This window comes from Anolis carolinensis, chromosome 5, assembly GCF_035594765.1.
Source record: "Anolis carolinensis isolate JA03-04 chromosome 5, rAnoCar3.1.pri, whole genome shotgun sequence".
Classification (NCBI taxonomy): domain Eukaryota; kingdom Metazoa; phylum Chordata; class Lepidosauria; order Squamata; family Dactyloidae; genus Anolis; species Anolis carolinensis.
In genome coordinates this window covers 86,581,390-86,608,238 of record NC_085845.1, presented here as the reverse complement: position 1 = coordinate 86,608,238, position 26,849 = coordinate 86,581,390, and the positions used below count along the sequence as shown (strand labels likewise).

Here is a 26,849-nt window from a genome sequence, read left to right as displayed (position 1 = left end):
ATTACAAATTAAGTACCTGCTTTCTTACTACCCACCAACCCTGACATCTTGCATATCTCTTTTCAAGGTCACATGTGACACAAGTGTCAGTGCATGCAACCTTTGTGTGGTAGTCACTGTAAATGATTCCTCCATGCTATGTGTTATTTGTGTGAATGTCTTTTACGATGGGAGCAGGCTGAGCTCTTATCATTAGCCTCAGCTTCTGCCAACCTAGCAGTTTGAAAACATGCAAATGTGAGTAGATCAATTGGACACCGCTCCAGCGGGAAGATAATGGCACTCCGTGCAGTCATGCTGGCCACATGACCTAGGAGATGTCTACAGACAATGCCAGCTTTTTGGCTTAGAAATGGAGATGAGCACTATCCCCCAGAGTTGGACTCAACTAGACTTAATGTCAAGGGGAAACCTTTATCTTTACTTAGACTTTTTCTAGGTGCAAGAAGGAAGAAAGAGGAAAAACATGATATTCACACTATTTTTATTGGAAAGTCATTTTTTCTCCTATATCAATGAGATTGATATAAGAGAAAATTGTTTCTAACCAATCCACTGTTGTCTTCTGCGTATTAAGCCAGCTTCTCCCTAACTGCTAGGATGAAATCCAAAAGGCTCTGCAAACTCAGAGGAGGATTTGCTTCTGCTGGCAGCTCAGAAATCCATCTGGAGAACCTCCTGGAAAGAAAAGCCTAGAATCTGAATGGAATCATCAATTGCTTTGGGCATAATATCCCCCCCCTGTCCGCTGCATTTCTAATTCCGTTGCAATTTCTGTAAATGTTAATTCAAATCAACCATGAACTATTGCAGACTGGAAAATGAATAAACAGTTACATAGGTCACCAAGATCAGCATTATAAACTCTGCTAAACGTTTGTCTACATTGGCTCAAAACCCACACTGGACAAACAGCCAAACTTGTATATCAAAACAATGTTCAGACTCAGAGACCTCCAGTCAGTAATGGTTAGTAAAATGGGTTAACACAGTTCTATCCCTTGTTACGTAAAGTTGGGGAATGCTCTGGATATGCCCATTTGTGAACCGACTATTACACATGTGAATAGAATGCAGAATTTTGCCTTCTCAAATAGCAAGAGTGGAATAGTTTTATTATTACAAAGGCTGTGGAGTCTGTATGCCAAACTTTTGACTCTGACTCCTCTGTTTTTGTACTGTCTGACTCCAACTCCTTCATAAATGACAAAAGTATATTAATTAGTAATAACAAATCTGCTGTGGTAAAGTGGTAGCGCAAGACATTTTAACACTGTGAATCATCAGGGTACGTAGATGGATGGAGGATAAATAGATCTTTTTGAGTCAAATTTCTGAACAGAAAAATCCTTTCCTAAGTGTTGTCGAAGGCTTTCATGGCTGGGATCACAGGGTTGTTATACGTTTTCCGGGCTGTATGGCCATGTTCCATACATGTGGGATATTTTGCAGGCATCCTCAGAGGTTGTGAGGTATGGAGAAACTAAGCAAGGAAAGTTTATAAATCTGGAAGTTCCTGGGTGGAGGGAAGAACTCTTATCTGTTGGAGGCCAATGTGAATGTTGTAATTAATCATCTTTGTTAGCATTAAATGGCCTTCCAAGCCTCACATCCTGGCTTGGGGGAATCTTTGTTCAGAGTCGTTAGCTACACCTGATTGATTCCTGTCTGGAATTCCCCTGTTTTCAGAGTGCTGCTCCTTATTTACTGTTCTGATTTTGGAGTTTTTTTAAAATACTGGTAGCCAGATTTTGTTCATTTTCATGGTTTCCTCCTTTCTGTTGACGTTGTCCACATGCTTCCGGTGTGCTTTCAGAGAGTAAATGTTCTTTGCTACTCCCCCCAATATTTATCCTCTAGACTGGTTCACTATCTGATGTCCCTGTCCCTCGAGGTTTTTTATTCTGATCCCTTTCTCACCCAGAGTTTTTAATTTTTAATCTAGTTTTTAAATGTAGTGTTCATGCGGCCCGCCCTTGTTATATTGCTGTTTTGATCTTATGTTGTACTGTTTATTTTATGTATTGTATTATTTAATTGCATTATGATATGGTTATATTGTATTGTCCTGGGCATGGCCCCATGTAAGCCGCCCCGAGTCCCCATTGGGGAGATGGTGGCGGGGTATAAATAAAGTTTTATTATTATTATTATTATTATTATTATTATTATTATTATTATTATTATTATTATTATGCTTGTGGATTTCATTAGCTTCTCTGTGTAGTCTGACATGATAGTTGTTGGAGTGGTCGAGCAGTGCTGTGTTCTCAAATAATATACTGTGTCCAGGTTGGTTCATGAAGTGCTCTGCTATGGCTGACTTCTCTGGTTGAGTTAGTCTGCAGTGCCTTTCATGTTCCTTGATTCGTGTTTGGACAATGCTGCGTTTGGTGGTCCCTATGTAGACTTGTCCACAGCTGCATGGTATCCGGTAGACTCCTGCAGAGGAGAGAGGATCCCTCTTGTCCTTCGCTGACCATAGCATTTGTTGAATTTTCTTAGAGGGTGTGTAGATAGTTTGTAGGTTGTGTTTCTTCATCAGTTTGCCTATGCGGTCAGTGGTTCCCTTGATGTATGGTAAGAACACCTTCCCTCTGGGTGGATCTTTGTCTTTACTCTCATGGCTTGTTCTTGGACTTACAGCTCTTCTGATGTCCATAGTGGAGTATTCATTGGCTTGTAGAGCCCAGTTTAGGTGGTTTAGTTTGCCTTGGGGGAGGTGAGGTTTGCAGATTCTTTGTGCACGATCTGTCAGGGCTTTGATTTTGCTTCTTTTTTGACTTGGGTGATGGTTGGAGTTTTTATGAAGGTATCTATCTGTGTGTGTAGGTTTTCTGTAAACTGTGTGGCCCAATTGTTGATTGGGTTTGTGGATGACTAGAACATCTAGAAATAGCAGCTTTCCTTCATTTTCTTTTTCAATGGTGAATTGGATGTTTGGGTGGATGCTGTTGAGGTGGTCCAGGAACTTGCTGAGTTCTCCTCCAAGGTGAACTAAAACACCTAAACTGGGCTCAACATGCCAATGGATTACAACATTCACACTGGCTTCCAACAGACAAGAGTTCTTCCCTCCACCCAGGAGGTTCCACAGATATATAAACTTTCCTTGCTTAGTTTCTCCATACCTCACAACCTCTGAGGATGCCTGCCATAGATGTGGGCGAAACGTCAGGAGAGAATACTTCTGGAACATGGCCATACAGCCCGGAAAACATACAACAATCCTTTCCTAAATTTCTATGATAAATATGAAACAATCCATTTAATAAATATAACACATTTTAACATAAATATAGGATAGAATGTAAAACTAAGGAATATACAAATGTAATACTATGAGGGCACAGTACATACATAGTTACAATAAGTTTTTATATTGACCCTGATGCCAGAGTCTATCAATTTCTACTGACTCTGATTCTATTCAAAATTGCTTCCAACTCCAACTCCAGATTCCTGGTTATTCTTTTAAACAGAGAGCAGAAAGGCACATGCCATGTAAAGATATGGAAAAATATCTCAAATGCATATGAAAAAAACATAGGAAGCATTTGGGGACACAGGATTTTTTTTTTCAGTCCAAATGTGGAAAAGCTATTGCTTAAAGATTTTGCAAGCTTGTTCATCAAGTCTCAGTTGAAAGTTTCTTCACCTTGGTAGAACTTTAGCATTTCCGGAAAATGTTCCAGTGCATCTTTCTGATGGAAACCAAACCCTATTGTTGTTGGATTACTATGCAGAAAACATATGAATTTATATATGTGTGGTACATTAAGGATGAAAATAGCTTTTGTATAGCAAGCACCAGATCCACCCTCACTAACTGGAATTAATTGCTTTTTTGCCACAGGATATATTGCTTCCCAAAGCAATATGTCTCTTTTTCATTTAGCTTTACTTCTATCCAATAATTCGGAGACCCACATTTATATAAGAGGCAATCTTAATCCTTAAGTCCAGGGACTTTCCCATGATGACAATGTGGAAAATCAAGAAACCTTTAAATGGCAAGAGCAGATTCTTAACTACTATGCTAATTTTGATTTTAGCTATTTTATTTTTGTACCATTCATTGACAGCATCCGGTCTTCTCCTGTTTATGTGTTTTACTAGGTGAACCATTTGTGAGTGCCAAATAAAACATTTTCTGTTCTTCCGCACAGTAGGGTGTATAGAGAGTCACATGCTCCCATCATCTGGGGAAATGCTATATTCTGTATCAACTGAACTTCTAAGCCATTTCCAAGGACAACTCAGGGTTGATTGTTTTAAGTGAGTCAAAGATGGTTAACTATTTCAGTGTATTAATATTATATAGAATGAGATAACACCTGCCCCCCAAAGGAGAAGCATATACAGAAATTCTAAGATTTATTTATCGTGTCAGACAAATTGAGAATACAGTTATAATGTATAGAAAAACCACAAACAAAGTTAAAAACTTGGCATTATACTAAATTTCCTTTGACCAGAAGCTGGCCACTGGCCTCTGGTGTAACTGTGAGAAAGTCCTCCAGTGTGCATGTGACTTGCAGAATGCAATTCTAAGATGAAAATAAACAAAATTTCTGGTTACTTGCAGTATTAATAACTTACACACACCAAATCTCAGTTGTGGAAGTAAACATGAAAACTTGGTGTGACTAGTTAAGACTGTGAATAACCCAATTCAGTGTGTTACTTTTCTCATTACGTGACCCTAACTAGATAATGTGTCTGTGCTCTTATTAAAAATATTAATATTATCTTTAAATTCATCATTTTCATTCCACGCTTCAGTCATTTTAAACAGTTTAGTGAAGTTCCTTTCTAATTTTGGCATGAAAGTTGTAAGTATTTCTTCGTTGGAGATATTTTTTTTCTGAAATAAATACCCAATTGTGAAAGGAAAATTTTTCAGCATCTATTTAAAAGAACACTATTCCAAAATATGATATGCTCAAAGCATTTTATGAGTTTTAGAGCCATTAGGTATCTTCTTAGTGTTTCGCTATTACAAAAACCCATCTTCTCTATACAATGTTATTACTGTGAAAAGAACTCTTAAATTGTTAGATTTGTTGTAGTAAGGTCAGGTAAGCTGTCTGAGCAATATATGCATTAAATGACTCTCTCACACACTTGCATCCCATGCATTACTTACCTATCTGATCTATGTATGTGCAGATACTCTATGCAGAGTAAGGGACATATTGATTTAAAGGTCAATTTCAAAAAGCAGTTACTTGTTGATTCACAAAAAGAACTCTAAGCCAGGTAAAGATGTCAATTATATGTCTTTAGGAACCATATAAAGGAAGACTCATTTAAAGAACATGAGAGTTGACTGGGAGATTTGTGGATTTCTAAGTATTGATTGACTTGTCTAGTGTTTCAGTGCTTATCGCTCTGTGGATAGATACAGTTCAAGCTCCGTTTCCCTTGCATTAGTGCTGTGATTCATTGCAACGGCACTGGATTAAGGATGGGTCAGATGTATTGCATTTTCCTATTACACCTAGAAGTCAGGAGCAGTAGACTTGGGGCTTTATACTCAGGAAAAGACATATTGGGTGCCTTTGTATACATTTATCTTACTCTGGCTGGACCCCCCCCCCCACACACACACACACACACACACACCACACACACACACACACACACAGATTTTGCTGGTAAAAATTTTCACCTGATTTGGTCAGTTTATTTCTACCATGTATATCAGGAAACTTTTCATTTCATCAAAACAGGAGAAAGTTTACATCTATTCAACATCTTTATTAATAACTTAGATGAAGGGTTAGAAGGCATGATCATCAAGTTTGTGGACAACACCATATTAGCTAATACTCCAGAAGTATTGGGGCAGGAGTAGAATTCAAAACAATCTTAATTAGAGAGATGGACCAAAACTAATAAAATGAAGTTCAACAGAGACAAATGCAAGATACTCCACTTTGGCAGAAAAAAATGAAATACAAAGATACGGAATGGGGGACGCTTGGCTCGACAGCAGTATATGTGAAAAAATTCTTGGAGTTCTCGTGGACAAGTTAAACATAAGGCAACAATGCTATGCAGCAGCAAAAAAAAAGCCAATGGGATTTTGGGCTGCATAAATAGGAGCATAGTGTCTAGATCCAGGGAAGTCATGCTACCCCTCTTTTCTGCCTTGGTCAGACCACACCTGGAATACTGTGTCCAATTCTGGGCACCACAGTTGAAAGGGAGATGTTGACAATCTGGAATGTGTCCCGAGGAAGGGCGACTAGGGTCTGGATCAAGGGTCTGGAGAACATGCCGTATGAAGAGCGGCTGAAAGAGCTGGGCATGTTTAGCCTGCAGAAGAGAAGGCTGAGAGGAGACATGATAGCCATGTATAAATATGTGAGGGGAAGTCATAGGGAGGAGGGAGCAAGCTTGTTTTCTGCTGGACACGGAACAATGGAAAGGAGATTCCACCTGAACATTAGGAAGAACTTCCTGTGAAAACTGTTCAGCAGTGGAACACTCTGCCTCGGAGTGTGATGGAGGCTCCTTCTTTGGAAGTTTTTAAGCAGAGGCTGGATGGCCATCTGTCGGGGATGCTTTGAATATGATTTTCCTGCTTCTTGGCAGGGGGTAGGACTGGATGGCCCATGAGGTCTCTTCCAACTCTATGATTCTATGATTCTGTGTTTTTGACCTATCAGCTTTGTATGTGCTATTTCAACCCATTTTAGTAACAAAAGAAAGGGGCTGTCTAATTTTTTCATTCTATATGGTTGTACAGACTTTTGGCCCACCCATTTGTTTGAGAGATGACAAATGTGGATCAAAGCAATAGTGAAGCTGGAACAAAAATGAACTTTTCAATAAATTTGGAGGTTGAGTTAAGCTTGAAATACTTTAGCTCAGTACTTTGAATTGAATGGGATGGGGATATTGGTTAAGTGGAAGGTAGGTGGGTGGGTGGAGAGATCAACAAACAGGCAAATATTTTGAATGAAGCTAGGTTTTTTCCCTATTACATAACTTACTTGCAAACAAAATCTGTCCTGCTCTTATAGCATAATTCCTTGTTGTCTTCATGAACTAAAAAAACTGTCTTCATTCAAACTGTCTTTTGTTTTCCTTTGTTCCTTTCATCTGCCCATCCATCCACATTAACCAACTTACTCTCTCCAACTCATCCCATTCAGTTTAATTTTGTTACCTTTTTTGGATGGGGTGAGGACTCTCTCTCTCTTTCACCCCTTAACCTGTATGTGTATGTTGTATATGTGTGATGATTTTTAAAAACCTTTTAAGAGGCATATTTGGCATTTGAATAGGTTTTTTCAGAACAATTTTTCTAGTTTTATGCCTTTCTCTTATCAAGTCAAGGTTTGTTGGAATGGAAAAATGCAGATAGAGGTATCTACAATTCAAAATGATCAAATAAAATAGGTATTTAAACAAAAAGGTGGAAAACCCAGGAGAATCCATATTTCTGTACCAGTTGCCCACCCCATATCCTCCCCTCTGTCCTGCTCTTATAACATAATTCCTTGCTGTCTTCATGAACTGAAAAAAACTGGTATAATACGAAGCATAACAAAAATGTTTGAAATATTTGACTGCGCTAAAAAACCCACAATATCTGCATTGGAACTTGAATCTTGTGGATTACTGCGGCATCTTTAATTTTTTATTTTATTTTTAAAAAAACATGTTTGACTTTCTAGAAACATGTCTGTTCTTTCCCCTTGCCTTTGCTCCTTTGGGAATCCAATAATGGCATATTTGCAAGTGTGGAACCGTTCTGCTTCTTTGAGTTGGTACAAAATATTTGCATGAATGTAAAATGTATTTTAATTGAAATTATAATTAATTTTTGAGAGAGAGTTCAAATTCATTCAAACACATTATGCATCATGAAATCATAAGCCTTTGGGATTTTAAGGAGGAAGATCCACATAAAATCCTGATAATACTTGAGCCACATGAATCCAGCAAAGCTAAGGGTCTGTTTCTCACATTCTGCTCCTGCTGTCCAAATAACCAATAACAATTTTGTTCCACAATTCTACCTTTCAATAATTTTGTTGCATCATTGAAATGTAGACAAATTGACAGGTCCAGTGTTATCTGATGGATGTCATGGGTATGAAAGCACTGAACTCAAGTTTCTCTATTTATACAGTGATATCTTAATCAGACGTCCAGACCACATTGGGCAGCTACAGGATTAAGTGTTATGAAGTTTCTTACCCACAGCACATGATGATTATTCATGAAGATTTTGCCTCATGGATGCTATTCTATAGGATTCCTCAACTGGACCCAGAGAGACTCCCTAAAGAAGAACAGTTAGGTCTACCATGACCTAGCCTCTAGTATTGTAGCTTTACCAATTAACGTACCAGCTAGGCTTTTCACCTTCCCATCTACTTTCCCTAGACTATTCGGCCCAGGAAACATTCAAAGAGTTCGGGAAATCAGTGTACAAAGAGATATAACTTTGCTGGCCAGATTCAAATCTCTAAATTGGTTAGCCAAAAACAAAACATTTGGCACAAAAAAGTACCTTAGGATGAACCTCACGCAGGGACAGAGAATAGCCTTCACCATAACTAGATTCAAGCAACTTAAATCTATGATAAGAACAGGACAACTTAAAAAAAAAAACCTTACCATGAAAAAGACATGCATCATTGGTGCACCAGCCATAAACAACATTGTACATTTTTTGTTTGATTGTTAAGATCTCAATATTTACAACTTTTGGTCAGAACAACCAACTGGGACCCAATTGTCAAACTGCCTTATCTTCTCTCTGGGGAGAATCTGCACTTAGTCTGCTGTATAATTAAATTCATCATAAAAGCCACCCACCTGAGAGATCTCTTTATGTCACATCATCATGACATCACCTTGTCATAGTGATGAACTTATCTAAATTCTCCGACTGACTCTTTTACACTCGTCACACTACTCCTCCTGCTTTCATCTTGTAATTTAAACCCATTCTACCATATTTATTATTTAATCAGTTTTATCATGTTTTAATTTATTTAATTTATTTTAGTTAAATATTACAGGAGTTTTCGCAGAGTGATTAGTGCCTATTTGTCTGTGTATTTTACAACTTAGAAATAAGTTGAGTTATTTTTGTCATATTATATACACACATATATATATTTAGTGGACTAATAAATAAACAGATCTATTTATTTGTAGGATTTTGCAAAGGGTTCAGTGAAGCAGCAGAGTGCACCATTCAGAATGGGCTGGGATGGAATGGATATAGTAAATAGGCCAACAAATGGAAATTTATCTAGACTTGATGGAAAAGTTACTGTGTGTGTTTCTCTGCTCTGCTTTGTAGTGCTTGACTGTTCTAGAGGGGCCCTCCCCTCAAAGGATTTGTTTTATTGTTCTGAAGTGCTTCTGGACCCAGCTTTTCTTAAAATCATCTAAACTTAATATTTGTGATCTTATTTGGATAAAATGTCCTGGTAATTGCTTTTTTCCTTATATAATGTACAGTACAAATAATTCCCTATGAAAAAGATCCAAAAATTTCAACTAATCTACAATAGAATGGCAAGAGGACTCCTTGGAACTGGACAATATATTAACGTTTTGTGATTTGCATTGCCTTCCAGTCGATTGTTGAAACCTATTAAACTTTACTTCTAAAGTCAGACAGTTGTTGAACTGCAGTTCCCATCACCATTAACAATGAACTGTGTTGCTTAGAGAAAATGGGAGTTGCATTTCAACAACATCTGGAGGGCCACAAACTATATACGTTGGGAACAGATTATTTGAAAGAGTGCCTTCTCTGAATTCTTAAAGTCTTCTTCTAAAACCCATTTCAGAAATAAGTTGAGTGAATATTAGATAGAATATGTATATTCATTCATATGCGGGTGGGAATGCATACACTTTGTATTCTACCAAAATACTTACACATTAATCACATGAAAGTAAAATTAGGGAGTTTGGAAAGAGAAGGCAAGAATATCAATGACTGAGAACCAGGAATTGTAGTAAGTCAATTTTTACAAATATCTGAATATGATCACAACAAAAGTTACTGTCTAGCAGGAATGCATCAACCCATGACTATACTACATAACAGACAGGATCTTCATCAAAATTTGAAGACATGGAGAGACAATGCAGAAAACAATACGGCAACAAAGGGTTAGGCTTCACACAACCTTATCTCTGCTCTTTCTGTTTTGTTTCCTAGACAACTACTACGGTACTCCAAAGCCTCCAGCAGAGCCAACCCCATTACTTTTAAATGTAACTGACCAGATACTCCCAGGTGCCACACCCAGCGCTGAAGGCAAACGCAAAAGGAATAAATCAGTGAGCAATATGGAGAAGACTGGAATAGAGCCTCCAGAGGAAGAGGAGGAAGAAAGACCTGTAGTCAATGGGAATGGCATGGCAATAACACCAGGTCAGTGCTCTTGTATGAATTAAATCCTCTTTCAGGTCCCCTCTATTCCCTGTTTATTTTGGACATGTATTGGAAACAACTTTCTTGGTGATTAAAGGATGAAACTAGATGTTTTAGCAAAAGCATGGTAGGCACTAAAACCAGCAAACACTCAATTTCTATTTCTGATAAATCTTATTATGTGGCACGACCTTCTGCATTTCCCTCCCTTTGCTTCATGATATTAGGGGCCAGAAGAAAGGAATCAGAGAAATACAGAATGCCATATGACAGGATGAGGTAACTTCTAATAGATGTCATACTTCATAAACTAGGGATTTTTTCCACTTGCATTGTGTGTGTTGTGCACAATGTTGCTGCTTCAGAGAGGATCCCAATGTATTAAAATGCTTTATATTGGAAAAGGCAGAATCAAGAATATTCTACCCAAACACTTAGAGCCAAGAAAGGATATTTTCTGGTTAACCTATATAAATTAAAACTTCATTTTTAATTAAATCACCATAAATTCTAGTTTCTCCACACAAAGGAGGAGTTTCCCTGAATACAACCTACATAGTGAGACTGGAACATAATCTGCATCAAGATTTTCTGGAAAAAAGTGAATGTTTATAATGTTATGTTTTTACATGGATTTTAAAAGGATTTTTGATGTTTCCTTGGAGTCAAATCTGGGAAAAAGTCAGGATGGAAATAAAATCAAAACCAAATTTGATAGAGCAGTGGCTCTCAACCTGGGGTCCCCAGAAGTTTGTGACCATCAACTCCCAGAAATCCTAACAAGCTGGTAAACTGGCTGGGATTTCTGGGAGTTGTAGGCCAAAAACATCTGGGGACCCCTAGGTTGAGATCCACTGTGATAGAGGAATGAGTGAAAGGTTCTATCCTAGGTGCAGGGAGTAATTCCATGTACAGTGGCACCATTACAACAGCCATGTTTTTCATCTTTGTTGAGTTCACATATTCAGTTTTGATTTTATTTCCTGGAGTAAGCTCACTTTTAAAATCTAACAATAGTAGACTTGTGCATTTGTATAAAATTACTTATAGTTTCTGTTTGTTCCATTTGTATGACCCTGTTTACGGTTCCGTCTGCTGCTTACGGAAAAGAGCACCTATAAACATGGGCTTTTCCATCCAAGGTCCAAAAAAAACCCCAAAGTGCCAGGCCCTGCAAACTGGGCCTATGAGCCATCGAGCACTCGGTGGCTCATAGACCCAGTTCGCAGGGCATACAGTCGAGCACCCAATTGTAGACCCAGCTGCAGGGCCTACAAACAAGCTCTGAGTGCTCAATGCTCGTAGGCCCTGCAAGCCAGGGCCTACAGCCAAGCGCCAAAAATCAGCCGTGCAATCCAAATGGACGGAATGGTACAAAACCAGAAAAGAAACAGATGAAACAGGATTTGGGCACTGCTCTAATAAGTAGCATTCTTTTGTGGTGTTTAAAATACTGTACCCTTTTCTTCATTTTTGGAATGCATGATTCTTTAGTAACATCTTGGCTCAATGCTGCGTGGGATGAGGTCATTCTATTTGCTTTAGAGCTGTTAATGAACAATAAGAGCACTTACCTCTCTTTTCACTCTAGTGCTTAAATTGCATCAATAGCTCTGGCTCCATTCACATGTTCTCTCCAATAGGGATATATAATGTATGTGATGACCTAAGGAGAATGCTTCCATTCACCATCATTTTGAAAGGGCAAAGAGGTACAACACTGCCAAAGTATGATGCCTGTGAACCCTATATAACATTTAGAATAGGGGTGGATTAAATGTAGCCCTCAGATATTGTTGGAGTGCAACTCCAACTAGTCCTATCCAACATAGGGGTCTGGGGAACACACTTTTGATCATCCTGACTTAAAAGCACAATTTATATGATGTTTGGAAATTATGTTATAATGTTTGAAACAAAATTTCATATAAATTACATATGCTAATTGGAAATATAGGGCAGGGACAGGGAAACTCTGTTCATCTCCTGTGGTGAAGCATTCTAAATGTTGAAAGCCAGGTTCACTGTAATGAAGTCATTTCAATTAGATCTCTTCTGCAGCTATGAAACATAACACTATGTAACACGATTATTGTTCCTGGGTTATAAATGTCATTTCCTAATGGGTTCTATCATAAAAACATGGAAAACGTTTATTGAGCCACAAAATGTGTCCTGCAGCACATTTTACTATAGTTTTCTAATGAATATCTCATCGAGACTCAAACAATTCAACATAGTTTGTGGTAGCCACAAAAATAAAGTTTCTGGGGTATAACAGCTAGTGGTGTGCATTCGGGACTTACCTTGTCCCATTTCATGTCCCGGCTTTCAGTGGGGCCCTGTTCCGTTTTCGTCTGAAATTCAGGAAGCAGTAGCAAATTATGTAGGTCTTTGAAGGCATTGTCTCAGTGACTGAAAGCACAACCTCTCGGGTCTTACAGCTAGAGAGACAACCTTTATAACCGTGTCTTTGACAATGGCTTGATATAAAAACCCTAATAATGTTCATGCTGTGAAGATTATTGCTGATTTCTGCAGATTAAGCACACTTTACATTTTTCTGGTCAGTTTGCAAGCCTACTTACAGCTAATGCTTTATCGCTATTTATATCTGTTTCATGCTCACTCAAGACATCTAGTGAGAAAACTGTGTGCCTTTTCTGTAAAGACTCCTGTATCTACTGCTGAGAGACTGAAGCAAACAGAGTTGAATTTACTTATAGGTATAATTCATATTCGCTTAGGAAGTTATTTCTTTCCAAATGCATGTCAATATGCAGCATTTTTAAGCTGGAGAAATGCAATGGAAAAAGTAGAAAGCATTTATCAAAGACGTTAAATTTTCACACATAGGATTTGTGATATTAGAATAGCTGTTCTGTGTGTTGTCAAAGGCTTTCATATATACCTGTGGAAGGTCCAGGGTGGGAGAAAGAACTCTTGTCTTTGGAGGCCAGTGTCAATGTTGTAATTAATCACCTTGATTAGCATTAATGGCCTTGCAAGCTTCATTCCTGCCCGAGGGAATCCTTTGTTCGGAGGTGTTAGCTGCCCCTGATTGATTCATGTCTGTAATTCCCCTGTTCTTTATTTACTGTTCTGATATTAGAATTTTTAATACTGGTGGCCAGATTTTGTTCATGTTCATGGTTTCCTCCTTTCTGTTGAAACATGTTTGTGGATTTCAATGGCTTCTCTGTGTAGTCTGGCATGATAATTGTTAAAGTGGTCCAGCATTTCTGTGTTCTCAAATCATATGATGTGTCCAGTTTGGTTCATCAAATGCTCTTGAGAAAAATAGGAAGGCTGAAAAGAGCAAAGTGGCTTCTTTAAAATGGGTTTTGGGGTTTTTGGATTTTTGGTCCATCTTTATTTTTTGAAAGATGCAAAGAATGGAAAGGAGACAATAGACTCCTGAATTTTCCAAAACTCACAGAAAATGGGTCTAACTATTCAACTTGGAAGAAGAGATTGGAGCTACTTCTAGCAAAGCAAAGTCTGTCAACAAGATCCACTCCAAACTGATGATGACAGCTCTGAAGTGTGGACAGAAATCAGCAGATGGGTGAGAGCCTTAATTGCAAATTCTTTATCTGAGAAGATTTTGGAATATGTTAAGAATGATGCAACAGCTAAAGCCACACTTGCACATCTGGAGAAAATCCACAGCAAGAGTTCTTTTGATGAAAGCATGTTGATGTATCACAAGCTGTTCAAAGCTACAATGGACTGTGAAGGAAGTCTGGATGATTTTCTACAACACGTGAGGTCTTTAATTGATGGATTAAGATCTATGTGTGAGATTGTAAATTAAAGAATCAGAAATGCCATAATATTTGGAGGAATTCACAAAAGTTATGAGGATTCTGTATTGGTTGTGAAAAATACTCATAGAGAACAAAATCCTCTCACTTTTTTTGACAATGTAATATCATGCCTAAAAGCAGAGTTGTGCAGCGTAAGTATGCTGGGCCTGTGCCGTCCGCCAGACAATAAAAAAAACTATAAAGCTGAAACGTGCCGTCCTTTATCCGGGCGAACTGCAAATCCCTATAAGCTGTCCTAAAAATATTGAACGACTGAGTCTGGAAAACTTCAAAAAAAAGGGATGTTTATTCATACAAGGTTGTAAACCTGGCACAGATCTTAAAGTTACAGAAAATGAAACAAATTTCTATAGGTTTTAGTTACAGAATTATCCCTGGTTCCAGAAGGCAAAGGTGATTATAAAACCACTATACCCTAATCACGCTGTCTATATTAGAAGGAGAAACTCTTTCCTTCCCTATCTTTACAGCAAAGATTAGTTCTAGAAGCGACGGAATAACCCTGCTCCTCTAACTAGATTTCCTATTCCAGATCAGTATAATTCAATACTTATCTAATTTGGATAGGCTTAGATTGGCCTGGTTTTGAGGATGATTTGTCCCAGTTAGCTTTGCACAGCTGCAGCACGTTGGAAGACTATAGCCAAAATGAGGCTCCAAAATGGAGACTAGACCCTGGTAAAAAAGGGCGGTCCTAAGATGTTGTACTCTTTGACCAATCATTGCAAAGAAAACTGCAGCCAGCTCTTGCAGACTCCAAGCCACTTTTCCTGGGCTTTTGCAGCCAGAGGCTGAAACAAAATGCAAAGGAGGGAAAACAAACAAACGACCAATAGGTAAGGCAAACCATCGTCCTGGGGGACGGAACACTCCCCGCTTAAATTCCCAGGATGTGGGAATTTACCACCCCAAAATACAAACACATTTGCACATATGACAATACAAACACTAGAACTTTAAACATCTCCAATAAGCAACACGAGGTCACTAATTGGTCTGTCCAAAATGGACACTTTGTCTCTGTTGCAAGTCTTTAATTGAACTTTCCTGACCTTACCGTCCGGGCAAGGAAAGGTCTTTAATACAATGCCCATGGGCCACGCATGGCGGGGCAAGTCTTTGTCCTTTAACAACACAACGTTGTTAACCTCAATGTTGTCCTGTGGGCTTTGCCAGATTCTTCTAGCTTGAAGCTGGCTTAAGTACTCAGCTTTCCACCTTTTCCAAAAGTGGTTGGCCGAGGACTGCACCTGTTTCCACAGGGCACGGTGAGTTCCGTCCGGAACTGGCAACATGATGTCCTTCCATCCTGGCACCTTTTGTGTCAAAATAAGTGCAGGAGTCAGTGGTTGTAAGTTCTCAGGGTCACTGGTAAGGGGAACCAGCGGCCGGTTGTTGATAATTGCGGTAACTTCCGCCATAAGTGTCACCAAAACATCATGCGTCAATGACCTATGACTCAAAAACATGGCATTAAGGATTTTGCGACTAATACCAATCATCCTCTCCCAAACACCACCCATATGGGAGGCGTGGGGAACATTGAAAGTCCACATAATTTGTTCAGTATTCATAAAGTTCTGAACCTTTGGGTCTCTCCCAAACCTAGACACACAATTGAGCTCTTTGGTCGCACCTACAAAATTGGTGCCACAGTCCGACCGAATTGACTTAATTGGCCCTCTGAGGGCTATGAACCTTTTCAATGCGTTTAAAAATGATGAAGTGTCCATTCCTTCTATGACTTCTATATGGACAGCTCGTATTACTAAACAAGTAAACAAAACTGCCCACCTCTTGTTATTTACAACACCACCCCTGGTTTTTCTGGTAACAATTTCCCAAGGACCAAACACATCGATTCCCACATGGGAAAAGGGTGGGTCTGTCAAAGTCCTATCCTGAGGTAGTTCTGCCATTAACTGACTTTGACAGTTTCGCCTAAGGCGCCTGCATTTAACACATTTGAAAATACAACTGTTGACCAACCTTTTGGCATTAACTACCCACAGACCTTCATTTCTAAGGGCTGCCTCAGTTACCCTGATGATGGATCCTTTCATGGTGATGCCGAACGAGCAGCAATGCAGTGTGACTATTAGGGGGTATGATGATGGGGTTTTTTATGCACACCTTGAGTTTAGCCTTGGCTAACCTTCCTCCAACTCTCAAAATACCCTCCTTGTCTAGAAATGGGTTTAACTCATTTAGAAGACTTTGATTAGGGATGTTGAGTCCTTGCTCTAGCCTAGCTATTTCCTGCTTGAAAACAGATCTCTGCACTGACTTGAGTATGACACTCTTAGCCTTTGTCATGTCCTGGACCTGTAAAGGCTCACTATCTTTGCAAGCTAAACGATGTGTAAGTCTAGCAATTGCTCTAAGAAGACTGTGCCATTCCGAAAAACGTTCAAAATGGTGTCGTTCCAGACAAGATCTTTGGCCCATCTTGATTTCTGTGATTGATTTGCAGGCTTTCACCTCTGCACTTCGTGAGACTTGAGCATTCATAATGTCCAAAACCCTTTGCTCATCTTTCGAGAGCGCTATGGCTTCGTCTCTCTCAGAGACTTTGAAGGTGGAAGAATACTCTGGTGTTATCCCCTGACAATAAACCGAGATATGACTCAAACAGCTATGCATTAGTGTGGGGCGACTGCCTTGAAGCACGTGCGCTTGACGAGTGCCCACCGACGATGGAGGGTGCATCCTATTTATGCACACTGGGCCTGTAACTGTCCAGCCTAGTGGTAGCAGCTGAGCAATGGGCGCCCCTGGAGGTCCCTTAACTTGGTCGTTCACATAGAACAAGTTCGGACAGTCCGCACCAAGCAGAAGGGCAATGTCCACATCTGGACGGAAAGCAGGTAAGGCGTTCTTCAGCCTTCGCAAGTGAGGATGGGCTTCCACGACTTCTCTGGTGACAATCTGCCTTTTGTTCCGGGGAATAGAGGAACACTCAATGAGGTCTGGTAACTCGAACAGTCTCTTCTGGTCACAAGAGGAGACAACAAAGCCGGATGCTATGCGACCCTGCAACTTCTTCTTCCCTACACAGGTGGACATGGTGTAGTCGACCGTCTGGGTTTTTATGTCAAACAGTTGGAAAAACTCTGGAGTCGCCAGGGAGGCATCGCTTTGTGAATCCAAAGCCACGTAAAGTCTCTTCTTAAGCCAAGGTCTTCTGGCTGGATATACATCTGCTAGGCAGATGGGATGGCAGACTCTAAGCTGGTGCGCGTCAGAGCATAGTTTAGTGCAGGCGACCGATGGAGCATCCTCCTGCATCCGTGACGCGGCCTGCGTGTTGGTGGCTTCAGTAGATGACCCTTTTTTGGAAAACGTGTCCCCTTTGGCGTGGGAGACAGCGTCAGAGTTGTGCATCGCGGTGCAATGCTTAAGGCTGTTACACCTTGCGCATTTGACGTCCTCTTTGCAATTGGATGCAAAGTGAAGAGTTGCTCCACAGCACCTAAAACATATGCCCAGCTTCTGAACAATCTGTTGTCTTTCTTTATAAGGCTTCTTGCCAAATTCCCGGCAGTTGGCCAAACTGTGAGGCTTTTGGTGAATGGGGCAGAGCACCTCCTTCACCTCTGACTTGGATTCGTTGGCCCTGTGCTGAGTTTCAACAGCCTTAACACTAACCGGTCTTTTGGCCTCTCTGGATGGTTTTTTCTCCACTTTAGGTGCCTTCTCTGGCTGGGTCCCTTGGTATAAGGTGGGGAGGCCCGTCTGCGGATCATTCCTTTCTCTGGCCGCCCTGGTGATGAACTGGACCAAATGAGAAAATGGAGGGTATGCCTGGGAGTGGGCCTCCTTGTAGTTGAAGACCTCCTGTCCCCAGCGTTCTTGCAAAGTGAAGGGCAGCTTGGTCAAGATCTGCCTCTGGGACAGGTGCTGATCGAGGCACCTCAAACCGGGCAGTTCTGGATTCTCCTTGGCTGACTCTAATTCCGTAAGGAGATCGCTGAGGTCCCACAAGAGTTTGAAGTCTTTGAGTTTTAAAGCTGGGAACCTTTGGAGCTTGTCCATAAGAGATGCTTCAATCTCTGTGCTGGCCCCATACCTCTGCTGCAACCTGGCCCAGGCTTTTTCCAGGGCTTTGTCGGGATCGGCTACGTGGGCTGCGTAGATCTTCTTAACTTGTGAGGATGAGGCTGGGCCCAACCATGCAGCCAGAAGAGTCAGTTCTTTCTCAGGCAATAACTTTAAGTCTCTGATTGCTCTCTGGAAGGTGGCCTTCCAGAGAAGAAATTCCTCAGGCTTGTCCGAAAACTTTTCGACACCCTTGTCCTTAAGATCTCTTCTGGGGCTTCTGATGATGGAGACAAGCTGGGACTCTGGCGTCGAAGGGAACAATTGAGGAGTTTGCTGTTGTGGAGTGGACTCCCACCGTGCACCTTGCGTCAACCTTTGGCCTCTTGGAGGGATGACATCGACCACTGACGAATCGATGGCTCCCTGTGCAGCTGTCTGTAGGGGCCAACTAGCACTCGGCCTTGAGGCCCTGATTGACTGACCTAGGGTTTTAGCAGGAGGCACAGGTAGCTCGAGCAAGGGTGAGCTCCCCGCTATGACGCTCTGCTCTGCAGGAAACTCAAAAGTGACTTTGGGGCCCTGCTCTGGGTAAGGAGAGAAGTCTTCCTGTTCCTCATCCGAAAACTGGCTGTTCATGCTGCCAAGGTGCGCAAACACTTTGGCAGAAGGATCCTGTATTGGTAACTGGCTTACATTTTCTTCTGTGAGTGGCTCAATTAGGGCTTTGGCCAAAGTCTCAGCCCTTACCCTTTTGGCTGCGGCATCCACCTTTATTCTAAGCATCTCTATACGAGCCTGTTCTATTTGCATTTCGCTTTGTCTATGGGCCTGTTCTATTTGCATTTCGCTTCGTCTATGGGCCTGTTCTATTTGCAGTCGTTGCTCTTCTTCTTTAAAGGGAAGGGTGAGATCAGCTGCCTTAGCATCAGCCTCTGCCCCCGCCACTTTACTCTGCAGCTCCAGACGTGCAGCCTCCTTAATGTGCAAGGCAGCTAGGGAAGAGATGGCACTCCCAGCAGCAGAAGACTTGCTAGAGTGGCTGTGTTTAGACGATGCACGCTCCCTTAGTTTAGATACCTGGCTAGAGCGGTTGGACTTAAGACTAAGTGCCACAGCAGGTGATTTTAAAAGATTGGTCTCATGGCTGCATAAGGAAGCTAGGATTGCCCTCACCCTATTTTCTTTCTCATTAGTGTCAGCTAAAACACTCACTATTTCTAACTCTGAATCCTTGGCGTTAATGCACTCGAGGACCTGGACTATCTTAGACACCAAACCCCTCCAAAGACCGAAGGTCTCTTCAAGGTCTGTCTGTAATATGGATGGCACCCTTGTAATACCCAAGCTCTCTATTCTGCCCATTAATGTTACAATGCGCTCCCATGCCGAATCTAACCTCACATGGAGGAGCTCCTTTTCATCTATTAGATGGGCTAGCATCTTGGCTGAAGGGTGCTTTATCCTTTGGGGCCTTTCATTCCTAATTTCAGCCTCAGAAGGAGATATACCATTTGTATCATCTTGAAATTGCATAGACCTTATATATTCTTAATAGCAAGTAAATTTACAACAAAGGCAAATGCAATATACCTGCAAGTAAATTTACAATAAAAGCAAATGCAATATATAATACAATGCACAGCACTTAACCATAGCAATATATATCACTAAGTAACTATACTTTACAAAGATTGTGACCTTTGGCACCAGACTTTGGTGGGCAAGCTGCAAAATGCCAACTGACAGCAACTTGCCACTTGATACCTCCCTTGCCCGAGTGACGTAAACTGCCAAAATGGCGACTTCGCCAAATTTTCAAGCACCTTGTGCTCTGCGGCTCGAGGCCTGCCGCCGAAGGAGCACCGAGGCTGGCTTTGGAAAGGAGGAGAGAAGAGACGCCTCCTCCCCGCTGTGAAGGGAGGTCACCACCGCAGGACGATGAGACAGGTCACCGCCGCAGGTCGATGAGGCAGGTCACCACCGCAGGACGATGAGGCAGGTCACCGCCGCAGGTCGATGAGGCAGGTCACCACCGCAGGACGATGAGGCAGGTCACCACCGCCGGACCATGAGGCAGGTCACCACCGCCGGGCGACTGTCCCGGCCGAGTGCTTCTGGACTCACCACTTCCGTGTGAGCCCAAAGACTGCTGCTGGAGCTCCGCGGCTCGATACCTGCCACCGAAGGAGCTCGGGGTAGATTGCTGAGTTTTGCACAGCCGTGCAATTGCAGAAACAGCCGCAGGGCTACGCGCACACACGCGAGCTGGAGAGCAGGATACTGCAGAGACTGAAGGAATGGAGCCCCACTCTCTCACTTACCTATCGGCCTGGCAGCAAGCTTCACTGCAACAGACCAACAAAAGCAAAGTCTCTATGGCCGTGCAGGCTAGCTCAAGCGGAAAAACCGCTGATCGTCCTCAAAACTGTGCCGTCCGCCAGACAATAAAAAAAACTATAAAGCTGAAACGTGCCGTCCTTTATCCGGGCGAACTGCAAATCCCTATAAGCTGTCCTAAAAATATTGAACGACTGAGTCTGGAAAACTTCAAAAAAAAGGGATGTTTATTCATACAAGGTTGTAAACCTGGCACAGATCTTAAAGTTACAGAAAATGAAACAAATTTCTATAGGTTTTAGTTACAGAATTATCCCTGGTTCCAGAAGGCAAAGGTGATTATAAAACCACTATACCCTAATCACGCTGTCTATATTAGAAGGAGAAACTCTTTCCTTCCCTATCTTTACAGCAAAGATTAGTTCTAGAAGCGACGGAATAACCCTGCTCCTCTAACTAGATTTCCTATTCCAGATCAGTATAATTCAATACTTATCTAATTTGGATAGGCTTAGATTGGCCTGGTTTTGAGGATGATTTGTCCCAGTTAGCTTTGCACAGCTGCAGCACGTTGGAAGACTATAGCCAAAATGAGGCTCCAAAATGGAGACTAGACCCTGGTAAAAAAGGGCGGTCCTAAGATGTTGTACTCTTTGACCAATCATTGCAAAGAAAACTGCAGCCAGCTCTTGCAGACTCCAAGCCACTTTTCCTGGGCTTTTGCAGCCAGAGGCTGAAACAAAATGCAAAGGAGGGAAAACAAACAAACGACCAATAGGTAAGGCAAACCATCGTCCTGGGGGACGGAACAGGGCCCACAACCTTTTTGTTGGGGAATCACATGTTTTTTCAACAAGACTTGCTTAGGGGGTATCCAAAGTCATATGGCTCTGTAGGTCTCAGTGCATAACTAACCCCCTTTACTCAAAGACGGATGTGACGGGGCAGTAGAAAAAGGAACACAGAGTTTTTGGAGTCTTTGGGATTTCCAGAAAAATTAGAGTTGCCCTGTATTTCTATAGTGAGAATATTCTGGAAAATACATTCCCAATCACATCATTTTCTGTGCAAAAAAAATTATTTTGTAAGCAATAACACAACTGAGATTTAGTTTACCAGAATAAATCATAGGCTTCTAATAGCCTTTGAAAACTATATAGGTTTTGAAGACTATTTTTGTTCCAGGAAAAAAATACTAAAATTATTTATTGCTTTATTTTAATAGTAGCACGAATTAGATCTCTAATAGGTTCCTGTTAATACAACAAATACAGCATGACAGGGTTGTTCCACTTCCATCAGCTCTCTCTCATACACACCCACACACATAGTTGCTATGTGGGTAGTACTATAGAGAATAAATTATCCAATGACAGAAAAAAAATCTTTTTGTTCTTCATTTCCTACTTGTTTTGCTTTGGGCATTTAGTTTCTTCTTTACTGCTGAAAATGCAGTGACAAACTGCTCGCTACATGAATTGCCACCTATAATTTGTTGCTTCATATATTTGCAAGCAGCAAAGAATAATCATCCTTTCTTGTTGCTGTGGCTTATGGGAATCCTTTGTTGGCCAGGTGGAATAGCAGTAAATAGCCTTGCAGTCTCAAAGCCTGGCCATTTTCTGGAGTAGCTGGAGCTTTTTGTTGTATGAACGTAGAGGCATGGATGAGGGGTTGTGCTGCCAAGTTTAGTGTTTCTGGGATGTATAGTTTTGTTGTTTTGTCCTAGGCCGAAATTTCATTACTCTTTTATATATAGAGATATATATATCACTATAATAATTTTGGAGTGAAACTCATTAAAATTATTTTTCTTATAAATTTCAGATATGGCAATTTCATTTTTCATAGCTCTATAGCTTGTTTTCCCTTTTTGTGTGTCCACAGCCTTATTGACCAACCCATACTTGCTTTCTTCTACCCAGTTTACCAGAAAAGTCTCTTCAGGACTTTTCCTGGGCCTGATCTAGTTAAGAGCCTTGTCAGTTTACATATCTACTAAATGATGCTGTCCTGAAAATCATTGTCCTGTATCTAGTTTTTTCCTCAGTGTGTTCGGATTTGAAGACCCAAAACAGAGATTAATAATTAATTAGTAATACTCATGCAGTGTAGTGTAAATTGAGTCCATTTCGGTGTAAGGAACAAAAGAAGCATAACTGTCGGTTGCCAAATTTCCACTTAAACAGGTTTTCAAGGCAGGTATTGGCATTTCTGCTCCCAATTTTTCAGTAAGGAGGGGGAGGAGTTTCAGTAACACTAATGAAATGTCTTGGGATTAGGTTCTGTATATCTGTATAAAAATATCAAATTAGGCTGCCAATCAAATGTTATTTTCTTCTCATCTCTCTGTTGTACTGCTAAGTAAGTTGCAATGGCTAATGCTAAGCTCTCCAGTGGAAAGGTAATAAAATCAAGGGGTAAAAAGCAATCTTAGTTTATTTTGTTTTAATTTTTGAAATGGAGATGAAGGCATCTGTTGCTTGGAAGATAGATCTGAGTAATCTTATTGTGCGGATGGAATTCTCATAAGGCCAGAAAAATATGGAAGAAAAAGGAGTGTCGTGCATCATTAAAGCGACAATCCTATTTCTCCTACCATTGAATGCACTAGGCCTTCTGAATAATCTGAAAAATAGTTGAAGATGATTTATTAGCTGAGCTTGCTTTTATTTGTAGCTTGTAACTTTCCTTGCTTGTCTGAATTATCTCAGTTGTTTACTTCAATATCTGTATGATTTAGTACAGTGCTGTTCAGCTATCTGAGATGGCAGAACTTATATTTGTTCCATATTATTATCATTGTATTCACATTGTTACCATAGAACATTCTGCGGTCTACAGACCACAGCAATACACAGAGCGCTACTTTGCCTAACAGAAATGTAGTTCATGACCAGGCTTCTCGGGTCTAGTTGGTAGCTAGTCCTCCCTTAAAGGATGGAGCCTATGGGATTGTATGATTCCTCCTTCCAATTCAAAAGTCATGCGGTTGTTCAATCCACAGGGAAATTTATCATATGCTAGTGATGACCATTTGATTGCTAAAATATGAAATGGAGGAAGAACAGATGAAATATAATTAAGTGGGCACAAAACATGGTAAACAAATATAGTTGGGACAATGGGAAAGTATTTGAACAACGAGTTGTAATTATACAGTGTATAATGATTTGAAAGAAAATGTTTTTAAGATCAGGTATAGATCTTAAGCTCCAGAGGAGCTTTCTAAGATGTATAAAGTCAGTTCTAGCAAATGTTGAAAATGTGAGAAAAATCTTGGGTCATTTTACCTTATATGGTGGTCTTGTAAAAAGGCCCAGAAATAATGGATTCAAATACATATTTTATTGGAAGAAATTGTCAAAGCTAAAATTACAATGAGAGCAGAGTTTTACTTGTTGAAGATGTTAGATGATCACCTAGAGAGAAAACACAGAAACTACTATTGTATTTGACTATGGCCAGGGCCGGCCCCACTCATGCGGCAGCTGACGCCGCCGCCTCGGGCGCAGGCCCGGGGGGGCGCCGTCAGGCTGGGCGGGAGGCGGGGCACCGCCCTGACGGTGCCCCGCCTCCCGCCCAGTGCGCCCTGGCCCGTCTGGCCTGCTAGAAAAGGCCAGACGGGCGAGCGGGAGTAGCGTGGGAGGCGGGGCCAGCTCTGACGCCGCTCCCCCCCCCCCCGCCCAGCGTGCCTTGGCCCTGCCTCCCACGCAGCGTGGGAGGCGGGGCCAAGGCACGCTGGGCGGGGGGGGGGGGAGCGGCGTCAGAGCTGGCCCCGCCTCCCACGCTACTCCCGCTCGCCCGTCTGGCCTTTTGTAGCAGGCCAGACTCAGCGGAGGTTTCTCCAGGCCGCGATTGCGGCCTGGAGGAACCTCCGCTAAGTCTGGCCTGCTACACAAGGCCAGACGGGCGAGCGGGGGTAACGTGGGAGGCGGGGCCAACTCTGGCCCCGCCCCCCCCGCCCAGCGTGCCCTGGCCCCGCCTCCCACGCTGCGTGGGAGGCAGGGCCAAGGCACGCTGGGCGGGGGGGGGGGAGCGGCGTCAGAGCTGGCCCCGCCTCCCACGTTACCCCCGCTCGCCCGTCTGGCCTTGTGTAGCAGGCCAGACTTAGCGGAGGTTCCTCCAGGCCGCAATCGCGGCCTGGAGAAACCTCCGCTAAGTCTGGCCTGCTACACAAGGCCAGACGGGCGAGCGGGGGTAACGTGGGAGGCGGGGCCAGCTCTGACGCCGCCCCCCCCGCCCAGCGTGCCCTGGCCCCGCCTCCCACGTTGCGTGGGAGGCAGGGCCAAGGCACGCTGGGCGGGGGGGGGGGAGCGGCGTCAGAGCTGGCCCCGCCTCCCACGTTACCCCCGCTCGCCCGTCTGGCCTTGTGTAGCAGGCCAGACTGAGTCTGGCCTGCTACAAAAGGCCAGACGGGCGAGCGGGGGTAGCGTGGGAGGCGGGGCCAACTCTGGCCCCGCCCCCCCGCCCAGCGTGCCCTGGCCCCGCCTCCCACGCTGCGTGGGAGGCGGGGCCAGGGCACGGGGGGCGGGGCCAACTCTGGCCCCGCCCCCTCACTATTCGCCCTGGCCCCGCCTCCCACGCAGCGTGGGAGGCGGGGCCAGGGCACGCTGGGCGGGGCCAGGGCGCCGGTGGCGGGGGCGCTTTTCAGCACCCCCGCTTTACATAAAAAAATATCTCCGGCCGGCCCTGACTATGGCAGCAAAAGCAATGGAAAGACTCAGCTATCCTGACACAAGAAGATATGTGAATTAGCTGAGATGGACAAATTGATGTTGATCAAGGAGAAATTGTAGGTTTGTTTTGTTGAATATATGCCCGCCCGCCCGCCCGCGCACGCACACAGACACAGACAATGAGTACCTTAGGAGTCATGAAAGTTACAGTTCTGTCATTCTGCCTTCATCCCTGACAAAGGGCTCCTTAGGAAAGACAAGTTTATACATCCCAGGTCTGAGGATGGCAAGGATAACAATTGCTCCTGCATTTGACTATAGAGTACAGGAAGCTTCACCACTAAATGAAGGCAACTTGACTCAGGAATCATAAGAAAAGGCTGGAATTCATCCCAGTCTGCAAGAACAACACAAGTTTAACTTGGGGCTACTAGATCATTTGCAAATACGGGTATAAAAAGTGCAAGACTTTGTTTTTATCTCTGAGTGCATATTTTAAACTAAATGGATTTTAAGATTTTATGTTTTGGGCAAATGTACTTTTTATACCCATATTTGCAAATGCTTTTCTTGCTTGATCTGCATTATATCTAAAAAGACAAAAGAATGACCAAAAACTGTAGCCCACAAACCACCATGCTCAACTCCATAATTATTTTTTAAATCCAAATTGAATGTTCAGGCTTTCTTTTCACAAGATTGTTTTTCAGGAACCAACCTAACTAGATGTAAGACAGCTATTTTCAGGGATTTACTTTCTCTCTTTTTTTAAAAAAAAATGTATAATTAATTATTTTGCTCATTACTCTGGTGGCAAAATAGAAAGAAATTATTTTAATGTCACTTGATTCTTTATGATGATAGAATTTTACTTTAACTGGTGTTTTAAAAAGGCATGAGAAAAGCTGGAATCCTCATCTATTAGGTAGCAGTGAATAATAATGGATTTCTGGATGTTAAAGCAAGAGGATGTCATAAAATGATATGCTTTAAAAGGGAGTAGCACCCAAAACAAGTACTGTTCCACCTTGCAATGTAAATACCATTGGGTAGAGAGTGGCTCTTTTTGGTGTTATTATTTTCCTTTCCAGGATTTAAAACTCATACATATATTGCCTGTGTGAATGGAAATTCCAAAAGATAAATGTTTAGCAAGATGTTCAGATACTCTAGCTCATCTTAATGATAGGAGTAGATTTGTATACTTGTTGTCTAGTTCAAATAAGTCAGCCCTGCTGAATATGTCTGGATTTGCTGTAAAAGCAGCCCAGTTCAAAACTGCCCATAAGAATAATTTTTCTAAGTTTGAATTCTGTAAGTATGCAATATACAAAAAGTACGTTTTGTATATTGTATATTTGACATTTCTATATATCTTTTAAGAATATTTTTACCCCATGATCTTACATTTACTTGTATGGTTTGATCACTTATTATTGGATTTTATATGTTTTCTATAAACTGCATTTGGATGTTTGATAATAAAATGGATCTGATATTGCTTAGGCTCACCCATGTCATAAATAGTGAGCTGCACTG

General features: G+C 41.8%; 1 protein-coding gene across 21 annotated transcripts in view; it reads left to right on the top strand.

Moving 5' to 3' along the window:
* Window positions 1-26,849, top strand: part of magi2 (membrane associated guanylate kinase, WW and PDZ domain containing 2) — a 929,612-nt gene that overhangs the window by 535,638 nt on the left and 367,125 nt on the right. For all 21 annotated transcript variants that reach the window (XM_062983516.1, XM_062983514.1, XM_062983518.1 and 18 more), the window contains one exon: window positions 10,208-10,423. In XM_062983516.1, the coding sequence (XP_062839586.1) occupies window positions 10,208-10,423 (216 nt within the window). The remainder of the gene's footprint in view (window positions 1-10,207; window positions 10,424-26,849) is intronic.